Source organism: Pygocentrus nattereri, chromosome 25, assembly GCF_015220715.1.
Source record: "Pygocentrus nattereri isolate fPygNat1 chromosome 25, fPygNat1.pri, whole genome shotgun sequence".
Taxonomy (NCBI): domain Eukaryota; kingdom Metazoa; phylum Chordata; class Actinopteri; order Characiformes; family Serrasalmidae; genus Pygocentrus; species Pygocentrus nattereri.
The window spans coordinates 3,592,962-3,610,000 of NC_051235.1; the positions used below are offsets into that span (position 1 = coordinate 3,592,962).

At 43.7% G+C, this 17,039-nt stretch overlaps 1 protein-coding gene across 1 annotated transcript in view; it reads right to left on the minus strand.

The window, feature by feature from the left end:
- Nucleotides 1–230: 230 nt before the first annotated feature.
- plcd4a (phospholipase C, delta 4a) overlaps nt 231–17,039 on the minus strand; it is a 41,310-nt gene continuing 24,501 nt past the window's right edge. The window contains exons 9-16 of the mRNA XM_017683220.2: nt 15,189–15,341; nt 12,809–12,967; nt 7,454–7,610; nt 6,574–6,690; nt 5,152–5,330; nt 4,103–4,235; nt 3,706–3,855; nt 231–2,838 (exon numbers count right to left, since the gene is read on the minus strand). Of these exons, the coding sequence (XP_017538709.1) occupies nt 2,747–2,838; nt 3,706–3,855; nt 4,103–4,235; nt 5,152–5,330; nt 6,574–6,690; nt 7,454–7,610; nt 12,809–12,967; nt 15,189–15,341 (1,140 nt within the window). The 3' untranslated portion in view covers nt 231–2,746. The remainder of the gene's footprint in view (nt 2,839–3,705; nt 3,856–4,102; nt 4,236–5,151; nt 5,331–6,573; nt 6,691–7,453; nt 7,611–12,808; nt 12,968–15,188; nt 15,342–17,039) is intronic.

A 17,039-nucleotide genomic window follows, 5' to 3' on the forward strand; every position in this document is an offset into this window, starting at 1 on the left:
GCTAAAGAACCCTTTCTTGGTATTATATAGAACCCTTTTTGCTAAGAATGCACAGTTCGTTATAGAAGCTTTTTGAAAATGGTTCCATATAACACCAAAAACCGTTCTACTGTTACAATGTCAAGGTTGTAACAACAGAAGAACCCTTTTGGTGTTATGTAGAACCACATACAACACATTCACCATCAATCTGAAGAACCGTTTCACCAAGCAATGAACCATTTAAGCATGCAAATGGTTCTTTGAATGTTTATGATTCTACACAGAACCACTGTCTACAAAAGAACCCTTGAGGAACCATCTTACAAGACACCTACATGTACCCTTCATAACAACTGACATAAACCTACATAAACATTTATAGCAGTTTATTCTAATGGGCATAATTTGTCAAAAAGGTTGAATTCGCCAACTTTGATGCTGAGGTGGCGAAACATCTGTCAGTGATATTGATTTTTTTGAGGTTCTCTTGATGTTCTAGGGTGAAATGATAGACTTCGTAGCTCAGTGTACGTCAGAATGAGTGTATAACAGAATTGGCCCAAAAGATCTTCTTTCGGTCCGGCAGCGCCCCCTGATTTCAGGACTGAAAAAAATATTAATAATAAAAGAAGTCCTGAAGCTTATATTAGTTGTAATCTGACTGGCCGCCACTCACTTCACTTGCGTACAGTTTGACCAGATCGAGGCAGCAAAGAAACTATGTGTGTCAGTGGCTTGATTGATTATGTGTTCTGGTCAACGTTAATTAGCAAATTCAATAAAAAAATAGCCGAATCATTCACACATCATGTCACATATTCGCTGAATAAAACACCTTCCTGCATCCCTGACTACATTTTTCTTTCATTTGAAATCGACTTGTGATGTTATGAAGGGATAAATAGCTGCAGTATCGAAATCGTGATTTTAAAAATTAACGTTAATTTTAATTATATACATTATTCAAATAAAAAGCTATTGAGCTGTGAAAAGTGGATAGGCTAGCAAAAATAGGAGCGCAATTCACAAAAATAACCACATTTAAACTGCAACCAGAATATTTTTCAGAAAAATCGCAATTAGATATTATCCCCAAATTTTTGAGCCCTATTTATGATTATACAGGCTGTTTTTGTTAATAATGCAATGAGCCACGAGAGGCCATGCGTTACTGTGCTTTTACCCCAGGATTGTTCTGAGGCACAATGTGAAGTGATAAAGCTACTGTAACGTGTGGCTGCCGACATAAAATATGATGATATTGAATATGAAATAATTTAACACCATAGTATTCTGCCAAGAAATGTAGTTCCCTTAGTGTGTGGTATCATTGCCAAGCAGCCATGGACTGCTGACTGAGGAGAAAGTCTCCCGTCAATATTTACTGCAGTCTCTTCATGAACGGTTTAACTTTTGGTCGTATAATAATGAACATATGATAACGCAGCACTGTTTAATGTAAAAACGTTCACTTTATAAGCACCTTTTGGTCACCAAATTACCACCAAGACTCTTTATTTAGATTTAGACTCTCAGACGGCTCCCTGCTCCCTACATAGTGCACTACGTAGGAGTTTAAGTACTGGATCCTGCAGCCCAGCAGAGCAAAATGCAGCTAAGAAACAGTCGTTTGGGATTCAGACACGTCCAATCTTGATGAATGATGCACTGCTTGACTGCAGAGCCTAGCATTTCTAAACTTAACGTTACACAGCACACTACCTAGGGAGTACGGAGCCGTTTGGGATTCAGTTTCAGTTTATTTGCTGAGTTTGACATCTTGGGGGAAAAAAAGCTAAAACATAAGTGCTATAACTTTTTCACAGGCCATGTTTTATGCTTTCCTGTTGATTCCAATACGTTCAATTCAAATAAACAGTAATTGTGCAGAAGTGTGTTCTCTATGGAGGTTGTGGCAACTTATTTTCATTAGGAAATCAGCCCAACATGCCATTTATGTACGACTGTATGTAAATGAGCTCTGTTCTGATTGGCTTTCCTGTATTATGTCACATTCCGAAACACTCCTTATAACTTCAGTGTGAATGGGCGGAGCTAAACTGCTGCAGGCTGAATAAATAACCACATCCTATCGTATGTAAATGCGCCGGTATGTAAATACGTGTGTGACATCACAAGAACAATGAACTCAAAGCGGCTGATTTTTCAAGCTTAGTTAAACAGACTGCGGGGGCATTTTGAAACTTTTACAGTGTTTTTAGGACCCTTATGGTTCCCCATGATATGTCCCCTCATTGACAAGCATTCATCTAGGCCCCTGTCCCTGATTGGCTGGGACGCAGCACCACCTGCACTTTGTTTGGAGAGTTGGACATTATGCATAGGCAAAAAGTCATGTGACCAATGGTCAGTCGGTGGCATGCAACATAAAACCAGAAAGCACCACAAGCCCTATAAGCCCTAAAGTCGGAATTCTTACCTATAGTAGAAGCATAGCTAAGACAACACATTGGACTGAAGGGTATTAGAGATTAAACTCACTGCTTTTGCCACACAAGCATTAGTCTAATAGTTTTTAAAAATATTTGGCGCACTATTTCTTGCTCTATCTATTGATTATGTTACTTCTACATCAGTTATATTCGACTCCCAGCGACCAGCTTTAACTGAAAATGAACCTATTTCTAGTTACGCTACACCATATACCATCTGCAATGCGTGGTCAGTATGATGATGGTGACTTGGGAAGACTTGGAACTGTCTGTGAAAGCCTTTCGTGTCTCTGTAACGCCGTGAGCAGGTGTTAAGTTCCCTCCTTGATCCTGATATGAACAAAGAGAGAGGATGGCGGGATGCTGGTGCCGTCTTTAGACAGGAGGTGGATGTGCCGATATCCTGGAACAAAGAAAAACAGGGAAATATGTTGTGAGGGTGGATGATACGGACATTTTCGATACATTGTCAGGCTCTGAGGTCAAGATGTGTGTCAGTGGTTTGATTACAGCACATTATGACGTGTTCTGCCCGATGCAAATGAACAAATTCAATAAAAAAGCAGAATCATTCACACATCCTGTCACATATTCGCTGAATAAAACACCTTCCTGCATCCCTGACCACATTCTTCTTCAACTTGTGACGTTAAAAAGAGATAAAGTACCAAAGTCTAAATTTATTCTTCCGTCCTCTCTTTATCAAAATCGCTATTTTAAAAAGGCCAATTTTCAATGTTCAATTTAAATTATGTCAGACTTGTCTGCAAATATGTCTGCAGTTTAAAGTGGGGAAGTAAACCAGAGCTGGCGAGCTGGGAAAAGTGAATATGCTGGCAAAAAAAAGGAGCATTGGTCAGAAAAATCGCAATTAGATATATTATTTGGGAGCCCTATTTATGATTACACAGGCTGTTTTTGTTAATAAAGCAATAAACCACGAGGGGCCGTGCATAACTGTGAATTTACCACAGGGAACAGTGATCTTAGGCACGACGTGAAGTGATAAAATCACTGTAGCGCACGGCCTTGAGTGATAAAATACTGATAAAACACATTTTTCAGAAAATAATCTAACAGCTTAAACAAGTATTCTGCCAAGAGCGATAAGATTAGATTTGATTTTTTTATATTTTTACACACTTTCTAAGCCGCTTTATCGTCCTAAGTGTAATCGCAGTTCTGAGACACGAGGCTGTGGACGTTCGTATTGTATTTCAGATTTGTTTACATCCCCAGCACAGACAGAAGCCGTGGAGCTCCTCGGTACCTTGCTGTATGCAGGAGAAAGGCAGTGTATACTGTCCTATGAAGTCGTTCTTGGACGTCTTGTCATGGTCCTCCACTACAAAGCGCACCAGGGCAAGTTCAGGAACGTGGATGGTGAACTTGAGAGTCTCACGCCACACTGGGTTAAAGCCTGGGGGGGTCGGGGGGGACACCCAGTGTTTATATTTTAGCACTGAAATCGCTTAAGATTTCATTAATACTGTTTGCTCAGTCAAATAAAACCAATTCTACCTAAATACTTCTCTAGTTTACACTTGTGTTGACTGTTTGAATAATTTCAGTGATTCCATACATCCAAGTTCATTGGAATTCACTGAGAAAATCACCATTCAATCATGGAATGAACATTTTTTACCCAGCTTATCAGTTTAACTGACCGTTGTTGTCAATGTATCGGGTCTCCTGCTTGGCCTGATCCTTCAGGACGCCGTGTATCTCCAGGCGGACCAACGGATCTACGATAGAGCCTTCCTTTAGGTTCACCTTCGGCAGCTGCTGACCACTGATCACCTGATATGAAACACACACACAATTACAGCCCTGTGCACGTACACTGGATCTGGACAGCTCCCATGACTGAATTCAGCTTGTATAATCTGCATAGAAAAGCACTGACCGATAGAAGGATAGAAGGTCACTTTTCAGCATTTACAGAGAGATGGCCACAAAAAAGATAGTATTTCTAAACGGAAGTTGATCAAAGAGCTTTATATGGCCAAGAACTGTGATCTCTCGAAAAGCAGCTAAAACCAGTGCACTACTTCTCAAAAGGTAGCTAAAAATAGTGCACTACTTCTCAAAAGGTAGCTAAAAGTAGTGCACTAGTTTTCAAAAGTAGCTAAATATAGTGCAGTACTTCTCAAAAAGTAGCTACAAATAGTGCAATACTTCTCAAATAGTAGCTAAAAATAGTGCACTACTTCTCAAATAGTAGCTAAAAATAGTGCACTATGTTTTGAAATGTAGCTAAACATAGTGAACCACTTCTCAAAAAGTACCTGAAAATATTGCACTACTTCTCAAAAAGTAGCTAAATAGTAGCCACTACTTTCTGGAAAAGCAGCTAAATTGTAGCTGCTACAAATTTAGGAAATGTAGCCACAAAGTAGCTGACTAGTCATTTTTCAGTACCTATCCCAAACCTGCTCAAAAAAATCATCAATTTTTGACACATTTTCATTTTATTGTTTGTAATTTGCTTGAAAAATCAATGGAAACTAAACTGCATATTCCTTCCTCCTCCACGCCGGGCTGCACCAGAGCACCGTGTGCAAAGCCTTCAGATGTGAGGGTTTATTATACAGTAAGGCAAACACAGAGCGCAGATAAAAATCTGATCATGACGTTTTGCGAATTGACATCCAAAAGTGTAAAATCCAATCAGTAAAAGTCCCACAGTGCCCTGTACAGTCCTTGGTGCTGTTACCTCTACTGCGAGTTTCACAGGCCTGTATCCGTCTTGGGTCTCAGGATGATCAGGATCGAACTGTTTCTCCATGCTGCGCATGAACGCCGGCTTCAACACGTAACCGCAGCGACCGTTCTGACTGAACAGGCCATCGTTCAGGTCCATTTCTGTGCTGGCCGTCTGGACGTTCAGAGCAACTGGAACAGAGAAGATACCAGTGGTCAATCACTACTGTAATGCTGGCCTTTGCACTACTGATATCACAGTTTCTCTGGGTGTTCAAGACATTCGCATGGACAGACATGTAAATAGTATGTTTGGACAAATTTAATCAACATGTCACTGATATGCAGTCAAAATATGTAGCAACATATGCACAGTGTGGTATTTTGTTGGTTCCCAGCACTAAGGCCCAGTCCTATTTCTTATTTTTACCCTTACCCCTTGTTTTCGAGGGTCATCTTGCAACTTGGAACTGAGCTACAAGAGGTAGTGGTTGAGATCTTCCCTCTGAAATGAGACCCTCAAATAAAAGAGCATCACTTCATTAACAGCTACCAGCGCCGCTGTGTAGGCGACCCTGCCCGTCTGCAGGGACAGCAGAGGAGGGGAAAGTTCAGCTCCTCACTGCTGGGCTTTAGTTACATTTAGGGATCATACGCCTTCAAAGAGGGGGGCAATTATTTATTAGCATTTTCCTCATAACTCTCTGTTTGGAGTTTCTGAAAAACCTCTGTTTGGAGGGTCATGTAGCCCCAACACTTCGCTCTATCCCTCTATCTAAACAAGGGACAGTGGGGAATTGTGTGACATTTGTAATGAAATGGCTCCCGAGTGGTGCAACCATCATCAGGAGATTGTGAGTTCGATCCCCGGTGATGCTACTGCCATCCGTGGCCGGGAGTCCAAGACGGCACAGCTGGCCTCACTTTCTCTGGGTGGGTAGGATGACATTTGCTCTCTTCCATCACTCAGCATGATGCTAGCCATCACATGTAAGCTGACGGAACAGAACTGATGGTTATTCGACTATCCAATGACATTGTGTTAGTGGCAGGTCAAAAAGATGTAGTGGTGTTTCACAAGTCTCGGACGAAGCCTGTCCTAGCTTTCGCTCTCCTAGTGCTGGTGGTATCCCTGTGATTGGGGTAGTCGTAAGTAGTGGGTGGAATTGGATAGGACTAAATTAGGAAGAACTTCCAAAAAATGAAGTGAAAAAGAAAAGTTAATGTCCCTGTAAAGGGAGGAAGGTAGTGTGGCCAAGGAATACTGGCACAGGCAAAAATAAACAAAAGCAAGCAAACAAACACAAATGGTGACATTCAACCAATCAGACCAAGCCTGCCTGTCAGTGACCCTGTCAATCAAGCCTTGTTCACTTACAAGGTCCACCAAACAAGATCAGTGTGAAAACACCCTGAGCAACTGCTAGAGACTTACCAATTTGGCACCCTGCGTTCCACATCTCCTGTGGGTTAAAGTTGGAGGAGTCGGTTCTAATGCCATTGGGATAAACTCGGGTCAGCTGCCGGGCGTTATGATGCACAAACTCGGCTCCTATCCAACAGAGAAAAGGAGACGACTGTAAATGGTGGAACTATTGCCTACAGCAGGGTTTTATACTGCACTGCATCATCACAACTGGTTCATCAGGAGATGGAAAAACTTACTTTTAACCACATAACTTGAACTGAACTGCTGACAACACTGACTCAAACACGGAGTACCATGTAGAGGTCTGTGCGGGACTGGTTTTTTATAAAAGTTATAAAAGGTTTTCATAAAAGTTAAATATCAGTTTGAATGTCATGGCTCTGAAAACGATGTCGTGTCTCAACAGATGTGATTCTGTAAGTTTGCTGGTGCAGTTAGTTCAGAGTTCAGCTCCAGTCCTGAAACCCCTGCCCTGCATAACTGGGTTCCCTGGTTAAAATCCCTGACATTATCAGCTGATTAATCCCTTCCGAAGCTGAACGAGGTGTGAACGGCACTATATACTATACAGTGCAGTGGCTCCTAACCTGGAGTGAAAACACTGAATTAAAGGTCTGTGAGTCTCTAGTTTCTCATCTTCTGTCGCGTCTTGCAGCTGAATTGTTCACAACGCACAGCAAACTGAAGTCGTCGCACAGCGAAGTCACTCCCTGATTCGGTCCTCAGAAAGGCAGCGAATGTACTGTGTGACATCTCGCGAAACGCGAGAATACGCAGGTCACTGCGTTTTGTGGGAGTTTTGTGGGACGTTTCACAAATCAGAAATGATGTTTTATGCATGCTGTGATGGATGGGATGAAACCTTAGAAGAACTGAGATGTTTTACCTGCGTCCTTTATGTGCTTCTTGGCTTTGGACTCAGTGAAGGAGGAAATCTCGTAGAACTTGGAGTGGACGCTCGAGTGCTTGAAGCTGTTGAAGCGGACACTCTTGCAGTACACCACGCAGTCCGACAGCTCTTTAGACAAACGCTGCTTCGATTTCTGAGCACATACAGACACAGTCTGCGTGTTAGCAGTAGTAATAGAACAAGAATAGATTAGTGATAATTATATTAATTAACAGTGACAATTTTATCAGAAACTCCTTCCTCGACCAGGTGACAGTCACGACTGGTACTTCATTAGCAGGCAGTCTCTGACAACAGAGTCACTCTTGGCTGGATATTTTTTGGGTGGCGCTTCACTCTCAACCTAGCAGTGACACTGATGTAGGCAGGTGTTTCTAATAAAGTGGTCAGTGAGTGGAAGCACAAAGTGGATGTTTCTAATAAAGTGGCCGGTGAGTGGAAGCACAAGGTGGGCGTTTCTAATAAAGTGGCCAGTGAGTGGAAGCACAAGGTGGGCGTTTCTAATAAAGGGCCAGTTTTGAGCACTGTGACATAAACCACTTTGTGGCATTTACTGTCGCTGACATGAAATAAATCGCTGTTATAGTGATATCAGGAGCTGTAATCGGTCCAACTGTGCCAGCAGGCGTGCTCCAGCGGGTCACTCATCCACACACACAGAGGCGTGTGTCCAGCGAAGCTTTACGGTCAGAGGCTCAGCGCCAGATTGATTAGCGGTGCTGCCCTCCACTACACAGCTGCTCTAAAGGAAAACTGATCTCACTCTGCGCTCAAACTGCAGCCAGATAAACGGCTATCAAACAAGCGCACACACACAAACATCCCAGCGGACAGGCTTCCATCAAACCCACATTATGTGGAGCAACAGGGACTCCACCTGGCACCGAGATGCACACACACCCCAGCTGCTGGATTTACCCGACAGACCTGCCATGTAACATGACACTCTACCTGCCACAACAGTTAGTGTAAACACAAGGTGGGTGTTTCTAATAAAGTGGCCAGTGAGTGGAAGGACAAGGTGGGTGTTTCTAATAAAGTGGCCATTATTGCCATATTGCCCGAGCCCAGGTGACAAAATGACATGAATTCATAACAGATGGATGCTTTTCGTCTTTTTTTATGACTGGGCGTGTGGCATCACCTTATTTCCTCCCTCAAATCGAAACCGCTCATTCAAAGAAAGGCCAGGAATGCAAAGCAAGGCTTACGTTGCAGTTTTTTTCTGGATGGTGTGAACCAGACAAGACAGGCAGTAAAAAAGGGAAGATACGTGATCTCTTACTGCAATTACCCAGAGTTCAAACGAGCAAGTGTCCCAGTCCATCAACCTGCACCGCCGCGCATACACACACTTCTCACATCACAGAGGGGCCGAGCGAGGAAAGTGTGATGTTGCCTCTTCCTGATCTAATCTCTCTCTCTCTTTCTCTCATTTACTCTCTTCTTCTCACCCTGCCTGTCTTTCTTTCTCTGCCGCTCTAATCTACACCTCAATCGCAATCTCTTGCTGTATCTCTTCCTTTCCCTCTCTCCCTCCCCTCCCTCCCTCTCTCTCTCTGTACATATAACACCGTCAGCATATCCCTCTCTCCTCTCGTCTTCTCGTGTGCGTCTGGTATCGGCTCTACACTCAGCCCATCCATCTTTCATTACCCCCTAAACCCTCCGTTTCCAATGGCCGACCCCGTCCCATCGGCTGCCGCGCGTCAAAATATCATGCAGCCTTTCATTTCTCTTGAATTTCAGTTTTTCCTTGATGTCCTCTTACGTTTGTGTACCAAAAACATTCATAATTCATTTTACACGCCCATTTTCCACCCTCTCTCTGTCCCTTACGGTTAAACAGGTTGCCTTTGTCTCTGCGTCTTTCAGACCGCTACACTATAAGGCCCAGTATGTGGACACCTGACCATCACACCTGTATGAGCTTGTTGGAGATTTCATTCCAAAGCCACTGGCATTATGTGGAGCTTCCACTCTTTGCAGCTCTTTTGGGAAGCTTTCCACATGATTTTGGAGTGTGTTTGTGGGAATTTGTGCTCATTCAGTCTAAAGAGCATTTGTGTGGTTAGATCTGATGTTCTGGCTCACAACTGGCATTCCAGTTCATCCCAGTGTTAAGCGGGTTGAGTTGTGGGACTAAAAAAAGAATAGATGGATTTTGCACACTACACACGTCAGCACTCACTGAAGTGTTGTTGCGTCTAGATGCTTCCATTTCACACTAGTAGCGCTTACAGTTGTCTGGGGCAGATCTAGCAGGGCAGATATTTCGCATAACTGACTTAAAAGTCACTTAAAGTCACGAAAAGTTTAAAGTCACTGAGCTCTTCAGGATGTTCCACTCTCCTGCCAGTCTGTGGATGTGTGCTTGATGTTATACACCTATGGGTCCTCTCTTTGAGGAGTTTGCATGTTCTCCGCGTGTTTGCACGGGTTTCCTCCGGGTTCTCCGGTTTCCTCCCACAGTCCAAAGACATGCAGTCAGGCCAACTGGACATGGTAAACTGACCCTAGGTGTGAGTGTGTGTGAATGTTTGTGGCTGTCTGCCCTGCAATGGACCAGCGACCTGTTCAGGGTATGTCCTGCTTTCCACCCGATGACAGCTGGGATAGGCTGCAGCGACCCAGAAGGAGAAGCGGCTTAGAAGATGTATGTGTGTGTGTTTATGTGTGTGTGTGTGTGTGTGTTAGCAATGAGTGTGCCTGAAATAACCAAACTCAATAATTAGGAGTGATATCCGCACACTGTTGGCCAAATAGTGTATATGGAAATGAGCTCTACTCTGACTGTCCTGTATTATGCCTCTTCAAAGCATGAATACATTCCGATTACAGATTAAGACTGAGGTGTTTATGCTCACTCTACTCAACAATCTGATGAAAATCTCAGTTTTCATGCTCACTATAAGGAATCCAATCCAGAATGACATGCATGCACAGAGAACCACTTAGAGCAAATGTTACCATGACAACCAGCATCACGTGAGCCCAGTCAGAGTGAGATGAGCAGCAGTGAGCAGTGATTGTGTTTTTAACTGCTTTAAAATGACGTCAGACTCAGGAAAACGTCCTTCACACGTCCTTATTAAAGAAGGCCGAGAGGAAGACGTCGTGCTCTGAGACGCAGAAGCTGGACGTCCGTCCCACCGCCGTCTTTTAAAGATCAGAGCATGAACTTCGTCTCCTCTGCAGACCAGTTTCTGCTCCGCCGTGTTGAACGGCATAAACTCTCACTGTGACGCGACGCACATGCAGAACGGACTGAAACTTTCCGATAGGGAATGTAATCGGATACAGGAGTTTACACAGATATTATTCTTCTATTTAATGGATTATTTACAGGATTACCCAATTCAATCAGATAGACCCTGTATTCCGAATGGCCTTAACCAGACTAGACTATTCTGACTGAGGTGTTTACATGGACGTATTCTATTCCGATTGAGCTATTAGTCGGATTATTAACAGATTATTAGGCTGTATGTAACTGTGGCTATTGAATTTAAAATAGGCTGGTAGTTTCCATGTATGGACTGTATGGACTGGAGGTGAACTGGACATTTTGAAACAGTCTTTATGTGCCACATTAAAACTCTTTCGTCTTAAAAAAGTGAGGAAAATTTTCTATGATAAGAGTCCTTTAAGCAGTGAGCACACGTGGCCGGTGGAACTGAATACGGGCAGGAGTGTGAGAACCAGCGACGGAGGTTATGTAAGGATGATCTGAGACACCGCACATGAAATTCACACAAAGAGGGATTCTGATAGCAGCCTAAAGGAGCTGGGCCACTTAAAGTGATACTCTGGAATTCCCATCTTACACAAAGTGTAGTGGATTAACCAAGATGACCAAGATGTGCCTCTTCAGTTTTGCACTGGAGTTACGAGGCTAACGTAGCTAAAAAGTATTTAAATAGGACTTAAATACGGTTTGGACAGGATTCGTTTTCTATAGGGGTTATTGTATTTAACGACATCTGGACATCTATAATGTTTATGACTGATTCTCACTGGACAGTAGGACATCTACATATATATAAAATATTGAACCGGTAGGTTGCCGGTCCGATCCCCAGAGCCGACAGTCCATGACTGAGGTGTCCTTGAGCAAGACACCTAACCCCCAACTGCTCCCCGGGTGCCGTGGATAGGGCTGCCCACCGCTCCGGGCAAGTGTGCTCACTGCCCCCTAGTGTGTGTGTGTTCACTAGTGTGTATGTGGTGTTTCACTTCACGGATGGGTTAAATGCGGAGGTGGAATTTCCCCGTTTGTGGGATTAAAAAAAAGTATCACTTAACTTGTGCTGTTATTATTATTATTATTATGGATCATTTTACAGTCACCTGGAGTTGCTATCACACTTCATTTTACTGCTCAGGATTAATATAACCTGAGATCATTTGTATGGTTTGTTTCACAAGCATGGGATTAATATAATTTGAGATTATTTCTACAGCTCATTTTATACCACAGGTTTACTTTAAACTGGAGTTATTATTACAGTTTATACTACAAAATTAATATAAACTGGGGTTATTATTACAGTTTAAAGCACAGGATTAATATCAACTGGGGTTATTTTTACAGTTTAAAGCACAAGATTAATATAAACTGGGGTTATTATTACAGTTTAAAGCACAGGATTAATATAAACTGGGGTTATTTTTACAGTTTAAAGCACAAGATTAATATAAACTGGGGTTATTATTACAGTTTAAAGCACATGATTAATATAAACTGGGGTTATTATTACAGTTTAAAGCACAGGATTAATATAAACTGGGGTTATTATTACAGTTTAAAGCACAGGATTAATATAAACTGGGGTTATTTTTACAGTTTAAAGCACAAGATTAATATAAACTGGGGTTATTATTACAGTTTAAAGCACAGGATTAATATAAACTGGGGTTATTTTTACAGTTTAAAGCACAGGATTAATATAAACTGGGGTTATTATTACAGTTTAAAGCAGAGGATTAATATAAACTGGGGTTATTATTACAGTTTATAGTACAGGATTAATATAAACTGAGATTATTATTATGGTTTGGTTTATTGCACAGGATTAATACAAACTCAGGTTATTTCTATGGTTTATTTTATGGGTAAAAGCCACCAGAACCTTAAGTCCGCCAGGGCGCGCAGTCTAAAAAGACCACTGACACGGTGGATTTGGACTTAAATTCCTGAGAAACAGTGATGATACAGTTCCATGTAAAGCTAACCTGAACCTTTATTTATGTGGTTACTGACCCTGTATTAAAATCCTTGCGGCTACAAACAGCAGTAAGACTCTGAATCATGAAGCCAGAAAGCTCCACCTTAGGTCTGCGGCGGACGATGTCATTTTCTTCGTCTATTTCTGCGGCGTCATCTTCATCGCTGACCTCCGCCGCCAAAGAATCTTCCACCACCCCGCTCAGACTCTCCTCAAGACCGCCAATCTTCTTCCCTTTCAGCAGGATTTTACCCTTCAGGTCCTGCACACATACAGGCACATAACCCCCCATATTAATATAAGCATATCACTGTTGTCCGATCAAAACCTCGTATTTCCAAAACGGTAACTTTACAGGAGAAGGAAAAAACGCACTTCACTTCTATTGTAAGTCAATGGAACCAGAATTTTTTCCAAGCCAATTTGGGTCGTTTCTTTTAGTCCATTCATCATGAAAGTTACACACAATGTAAAGGACAACAAGCGTTTTCAACATGTGTCAAAAACTGAAAAACAAGCAAAATGTAAAATAAAATTTAAATGCAATGATGGCCAAATTTCAGTCATTTCAACCCGATATTTAACTGAACATAGTACACAGACAACATATCAACCACGGAAGCTGAGAAATTTTATTGTCTTTTGAAAAATATATGACCATTTTTTGAGGAGCTCTGTTTTTTCCATAGGTGTCAACAAGTTAATACTGTTCAGTGTAGCTGGTATTAATATAATACATACTGCACAAAGTTAACACACTCAGTCTACTTGTTTCTGTCAATTAATGTCCTTTTACACAATTAATCTATATTCCACCCATGTGACATTCAAGACCCTTCCTTCCCTTCCTGTCCAATCAGATTGGGAACCATGCACCTAACAACATGACCCAGTTTAATCAGCATTATTAGCCGACTAACTGTTTAGCTGGGTCCATTCAGCAAAACAGTAAGCTAAAAGTTGAGGTTTTGCAAGGTTGTCAAATTTATTACGCCAGTTTTACTGCAACTTCACTCTGGATATCAACTTTGTTAGAACTTCAATCTGGATGCTAATGCTATTAGAACGTCTTTCTTTATGTTCTATCTTTCTTAGTCATTCAGGCTACGTTCACACAGCAGGTAAAAGTGGCCCAAATCTGATTTTCTCACCGATTTGTGATTGGCTGTTCACCGACCCACATGAGCAAAAGAACAGAGCTTCACACGGCTCATCCAGAGGTAAACAATCACAACTGCCAACGAAGGCGGGCCGCTCCCGCAGGATCAGCTTCATCTTCACCGGCATCACAGAAGGGATCATGAAGCTTCACTGACTGACAGCTGGGCTCATCACCCAGAATGTGTTCACAGTAAAATGGGCGCGGCCACTTCTTTGGTTTACGTCCTCGGATTCTTTAAACCGCGCTTTCAGACTTTTAGCTGCTCTTTGATGCTGCAGCCTCGTTCTTTCAAAATCTCTTCAAACACGGAGGGTTTGAGTCTCAGCAGCACAACATTACGACAAGGTGGAGCTGGATTGATGTAAACCTCGAATGAATTCTGATCTGGCTGGTCAGACGGAGTCGCGCTGCCGCAGACGGGATACGGATCGGATTTCAGTACTTCAAGTGAAAGCGTCGCAAAATTGGAATTGAAAAAAATCAGATTCAGTGTGTTTATCTGTTCACACTGGCCCAAAAGATCAGATTTGGGCCACTTTTACCTGCTCTGTCCTACTATTTATGTGAAAGTTGTAAAGAACAAGTATATTAGAATAATTTTATACCTTAATCTACAAACAAAATTGACCCTGAAAGAGTAATTCTAAACCATCTGACTGGTGATCTATAACGCTTTTGAGAACACAGCAGGGTCAGCCACACTGTACAGGATGAATGACAGTCTTCTACTACGATGCAGTGCATCTGTGCGCATGTATAATATTGTGCGTGTTAATAATTCAGCGTCTCAGTGAACGCAGTGAATGCAGATCATATGGCCGAAGCCCAGCCAGTCAGGGGAGAAAGTGAGCGTGATCCTGAGGGGTCAGTGGGCCTGGGCGCTGCAGGGGGCCGTCCGTGTGTTTGTGTGTGTGTTTGTGTTTAGGTGAGTTAGCACTGTAAAGGGGTCAGAAAGGATTCCACTACATCGCTGCATCAGTGGTACTGTGTGGCTTCTTTTCTACCGTAGACCCAAATGGTTCTCAGGGCTCGTTCTGGTCCGGACTCGGAGACCGGTAGCTGTTTCTTTTTCCATCTGCCACTTAGGGGGGGGTTTGGGAACCAGCCCTGTGACCGGAAGGTTGTTGGGTTGATCCCCTGAGCCAATAGCACGTGACTGTACCCTTGAGCAAGACACCTAATCCCCAAGTGCTCGCCGGGTGCTGTGGATAGAGCTGCCCACCGCTCTGCTGCCTAGTGTGTGTGCATTCACTAGTGGCAGCACTCAGTACTGCGTTCGTGTGTGTTGCACGAAAACGCCACACAGATCTTTGTGACTGACCTCAGGTGAGGGCAGGCCGCTGTAGGCTTTGCCCTCCAGCGTGTTCCTCAGCAGTTTGTCCCCCAGAATGCGGGTGAGGTGCAGAGCCATGGTCCTCTGCTGCTCCACACTGCAGTGGTTCTCTATGGACAGGATCACCGGGTACTGCGAGGTCTGCCAAACAACAGCAATGTACAGAAATGCACTGTATTGTATTGTGTGGCTAGAACGTTCATCTGTGGATCTGGTTTGCTCGTGGCGTCAATCAACGTTCCACTCATTTGCACATGTAATGTACTGTGTCTGGCTGGAAGTCATTCAGAGCGGTTTGGTGTGAAACGGTTCAGACGTCTTTACAGTGGTGGTGATGGGAACCAGGCATCGCCATGACTACAACACAGATATAGACACTTTATTTACCACCCAGAACCACCAGAGAACCTACACAAGTGTTTATATGGAGTGTTGGTGATGGTGAAATAGTGATAAATCTGGGGGCTATTTTTTGCCTCATAACACCCTGCCTATTATGTATCCCTCCACCACGAATGGATTTTAAGGCCAAAATCTTCTCAAAACTATGGTACAACAATGTCTCAGACATCAGGCAGTGTATTTATAACCATGGCATAGCTTTCTTCGATGTATGTTTTAGAGGTGGATGTCTGGTTCCTATCACCGCTAGCCATTCTGAGCATTTCACACCAAGCCACTGTGAAGGACTTTGTTTATATCTTAACAATTTTGAAATTTTGAAACTCACATAATATTTCAACTTATTGCTGCTGTAACAGAAAAATAAGTTGAATTAAGACGCCACGATGCTGTATCACATGAAACTCTGAGTTTTGTGAGTCGGTACACCTCTACTGCCTCAACACAGCCAGATACACAGCAGCCATGATAATGCTGTGTGTGTGTGTGTGTGTGTGTTAATTAGTGATGAGGGGAAAGGATACACCCAACACCACACACCAGCAGCTAATGCACTGCCAGAGAGCGGCTGACCAGCTGTATCACTTTACCATCACACACACACACACACACACACACACACACAGACAGGTAAGAGTGTTCGGTGCTCTGTCACACATCTGAACCTGATGAAGCCACAGCGTCAGTCATGTGCAGTTCATATGATGAATACTGCACCCACTAGCCTGCTTACCTATTCCAGAGAAATACATAAATCACACAGAAGCACAGAAATGATAAAAATATGAAGCTGAGGGCCGAGGAGGTCCGAGGAGGGCCAAGGAGGGCCGAGAAGGTCCGAGGAGGGCTGAGTAGGTCTGAGGAGGGCTAAGGAGGGCTGAGGAGGGCCGAGGAGGGCTAAGGAGGGCTGAGGAGGGCCGAGGAGGGTTAAGGAGAGCTGAGGAGGTCCGAGGAGGGCTAAGGAGGGCTGAGGAGGTCCGAGGAGGGCTAAGGAGGGCTGAGGAGGGCCGAGGAGGGCTGAGGAGGGCCGAGGAGGGCTGAGGAGGGCCGAGGAGGGCTAAGGAGGGCTGAGGAGGGCCGAGGAGGGCTAAGGAGGGCTGAGGAGGTCCGAGGAGGGCTAAGGAGGGCTGAGGAGGGCCGAGGAGGGCTAAGGAGGGCTGAGGAGGTCCGAGGAGGGCTAAGGAGGGCTGAGGTGGGCCGAGGAGGGCTGAGGAGGTCCGAGGAGGGCTGAGGAGGGCTGAGGAGGTCCGAGGAGGGCTAAGGAGGGCTGAGGAGGGCCGAGGAGGGCTAAGGAGGGCTGAGGAGGTCCGAGGAGGGCTGAGGATGTACGACGTGGGCCAAGGTGGAAAGAAGCAATGACACTGCTTTCCTTTGCAAAATTTTTGTGCTCCCTCGCAAAATCCATTTGAAATGGTATTGCAAATACTTTGCAAGGGA